The sequence below is a fragment of the Cyprinodon variegatus genome, unplaced genomic scaffold (assembly GCF_000732505.1).
Source record: "Cyprinodon variegatus isolate N-32 unplaced genomic scaffold, C_variegatus-1.0 Scaffold1125, whole genome shotgun sequence".
Classification (NCBI taxonomy): Eukaryota; Metazoa; Chordata; class Actinopteri; order Cyprinodontiformes; family Cyprinodontidae; genus Cyprinodon; species Cyprinodon variegatus.
In genome coordinates this window covers 60,317-63,831 of record NW_015151578.1, presented here as the reverse complement: position 1 = coordinate 63,831, position 3,515 = coordinate 60,317, and the positions used below count along the sequence as shown (strand labels likewise).

At 46.0% G+C, this 3,515-nt stretch overlaps 1 protein-coding gene across 1 annotated transcript in view; it reads left to right on the top strand.

The window, feature by feature from the left end:
* The window catches only part of tmpo (thymopoietin), a 25,257-nt gene that overhangs the window by 10,770 nt on the left and 10,972 nt on the right, over positions 1-3,515 (top strand). The window contains exon 2 of the mRNA XM_015400618.1: positions 2,763-2,897. Within this exon, the coding sequence (XP_015256104.1) occupies positions 2,763-2,897 (135 nt within the window). The remainder of the gene's footprint in view (positions 1-2,762; positions 2,898-3,515) is intronic.

The window sequence follows — 3,515 nt, the reverse complement described above, 5'->3', positions numbered from 1 at the left end:
CTTAACAAAATGTAATGTTCAAATTGCAGAGGCACTGATTTATAATATATATAAAGTATTAACAGAGGAACTCATTTAAGTGCAGAAGAATTTCAGCATATTTGAATCCATCCGTCATGTTTACTAAAAACAGAAATGTGAAGACGCCGTGGACGTGTGTCCTTCCAAGCTGCTTCAGGCAGATGTTTGGCTGCAGCTGCTGCCGTCCTCCTTCTCTTTTATGGAGGAAATTCTTAGCGTGCAGTTAAAGATGATGAGACGTTGGCGTGTTTGCTGCTGTCAAACCCACAGTATGATCAGGGGTGGACCGTACCAGTGGGTTAGTCCTCCCTCTGCCTTCTGTCCTGGCTGGAGCCGCCATAAAAACGGCGGTTTATATAGCAGCTCAGTCCGTTGTTATTGTGCCAGGCGGTGAGTAGAGGCGTGACGCCACAGGTCCTGGAACGCTGCACGTTCTACTACTGCCTGTAAACTTGGTGCCATTAAAGGGGAATGTGGAGGAGCTGGGTGTGGCTGCAGAGCAGCGCTTCATTCACTCTGGAGGATGATTATGAAACCGCTTGGCCGTCCTCCAGATCAGACGGCAGAAACACGCAACCGTTCCTCTCACCGACACCGAGCGGCTTTCCTCCTGCATTCCTCACATTTCTGCTGCTCCCACTGCATGGCTTATTATCCACTACAGTAAAGCATTTCCGCTGCGGCTCAGAGAGTTAATGAAAAGTAACCAGATTACATCATCATCATGCTTTAAGCTGTGGTGTGTTTAGTTTCTGGAAAGTTGATTATAAAGAACATAAGATGAACTGGTTTTTGTTAGTACAGAGATGTGTGTTGGGCAGTAGAGGCCTAAAGTTTTCCTTTCCTACTGACGCTGCAGTGGCAGTAAAATTTCACACTCCTCCTATTAGAAGCTCTGCGTCTGAATGTGGTTTCTGTGCAAACACCAGGGTTTCACCATCAGTGCTCGCTGGTAGGAAGCCTGTCTGCTTTGAACTCGCTGCAGATGTTTCCGTGTTGGTGTGAAGAAAGGGGAAGTAAGTCCACCACGATCAAAAGCAAACCTTTTTACAACTCTTTTATAGCTGGATTTAATCATGACAAATCCTTGATGTTCCGCCCCAACAAATGATGTCTTTTGAGCATCTATGCTCATCTGCACGGCCCAATTTTTCCTCAACGCACAGATTCCATCCCTCTAAAGGCCTGAACACATCGGTTCCATCCGACTTTTTAATCTCTGATGTTTTTCCCCATGTCTCACTGACTGTCTAGAGCGGCTCTGACCAGGCAGGCTGAGCAGATCTGAGCTCTGTCTCTGTGCTGTTCACACATTTAAACAGTTTCCCACATTTGACTTGAACAGATTATGAAAAAATCCACTGGAGAATTCTAAAAAGCAAAGCTCTACTTAATAAGTCTGTGCAGCATCTAGAACCAGAACAGTTAGAGAATGTTCATCTATTAAAATCATAATGAGATCTACGTCTAAAGAAAAGAAAAACGCAGCAATAAACGCTGAGTAGGGTGTGTAACATTGATTGGGCTGAAAATGGCATATTAGCTGATCTATGAGCCCTAATGCAGCCTGGTTAAAAGCCCTAGAATGAAACGACAGGTTTTCTTCCTTTTATGGTATGATCATGAATATTTAGATGAGCTGTGCTCTGATTGGTTGGTTTATAACGAGCGAAGCTGCTGAGCAAAGATGCATCATAGCAACAAGCACTCACTCACTGAAACATCATTGATATGGCAGGGTGACCAGACGTCTGCTTTTTCCAGGACATGTCCTACTTTTCATACCTAAAAAAATGTACGGGGGGAATTTAAAACTCGTCTGGGATTTTGGTCGACTGCAGTGCAGCACGTAGTCGAAACAGGAAGCCAGCGGGGGGGCGGAGCGACCAAACCCGACCCAGTGACCGTAGCCTGGACACCGGCGTACCGTCATCGGGTCTGGTTCTGTCGCTCCATCCCCTGGGGGGCGGGGCCTGGTCAGGTCCAGTCAGCCTTTTCAGAAACCCAAGTCTGGTCTCCATAGATATGCTAGCATTGCTATCTACAGCTTAGCAACAGAACCATCCTCCCAGCTGCGGTTGTGATGGCCTCACGGTGGGAACAGCCCCTCGTTTCAGGAAAAGAAGTTTAGCCAATCCTGCTTTGAACTGATTTTGAAAGCTGTCTTCATTAAAATGCTTCGAGCAAATGAACAGCTGAGCATCAAACTTTGCTGGGATCTTCTGATAGACCAAAATAATCCATGCTTGTCCAGTCTTCAGATCCTTGGGAAGACTGTGAAAATGTTCCCATTTCTCTGTGCAGCCTGCAGCGCTGCATTTCCACCCGTGGTTCTGGCTCATCCACTCTGTGCTTCGTTTGGATTCGCCCGTTTTATGGTGGAAGTTTAGAATATTGAGATTTGCAGAGAAAGGAGGTGTTGATGGGGTTTGAACTTCTCTCTACGTCCATTTCACCCACTGAATGTTATTCATCTATGACAATGGAAACTAGGTTTGGCATTCTATGACCCCTTTAAAGAAATTCATGAAAATCCTCCCCTGTACCTTTAAGAGCTGTTAGAAAATAAAGGGTTATGGAGGATCCTTGGAGAACCAGGATCATTCCCTTCTGTTCAGCTCACAGCGGGTTGTTCCTGTGGGATTAGAGAATCAATGGAGAAGGTGCAGTTTGTCAGACATTGATGGAAGATGGTGAAACGGCTCCAGTTTCGGTTTTAACTGCCTGCTGCTGTTCCACAGAAAACCCCCAGGAAATCAGAGAAGCTCCGCCTGGAGGAGGTCGAGGTGACGTCGCTCACTGATGAGGGCCTGAGGGACGAGTTGCAGAAGTATGGAGTGAGTGTGGGACCAATCGTAGGTGAGTGCTCCTCTATCGCCTCCTAACTCTGAGGACTAAATGTTGGTGATGGACCAGACCATGACCAGTCCTGCTCCGCTGGATCCTGTTGATATTAAACATGGTGACACTCAGAGGACGGTTAAACTCATTCCCTGCTTCAGTCGCTCTCTAGGTTGGAACCGTCTCAGTGATCCGGCCCAGACAAGCCGGGGTTTAACAGGAAGTGGCTCTTCTAAAGGTTAAACCACATTCCTGAGTCGATGCAACCAACTGGTTTTCCTTAGATAGAAAACTTTGAATCAATCTGACTGGATGATCTGGTTGAACTTTGAAGGGACCCAAGATGACATGATGTGAATTGGAGCTATAGAAATAAACTCAATAGAATAGAATCCCTAAAGCCCCTGTAACACCTTTATCCAGCGTCTGCCTGACGTCCCAGAATCTCCTAAAGCGCTGGCATATCCTGAACTTTCTATTAATCTAGCTGCTGTTTACCGCCCACCAAGAAAAAAGAATAAATAAAGAAAGATAAATAAAGAAAGAAAGAAGGTTTTTAATGGCAGCAGATTGAGCATCATGTCTGCTAGGAAGTGTGTTGGTTGGTGGGTGTGAACTAGAGACTGACACGGGAGTGGATTTTCACTCCTGTC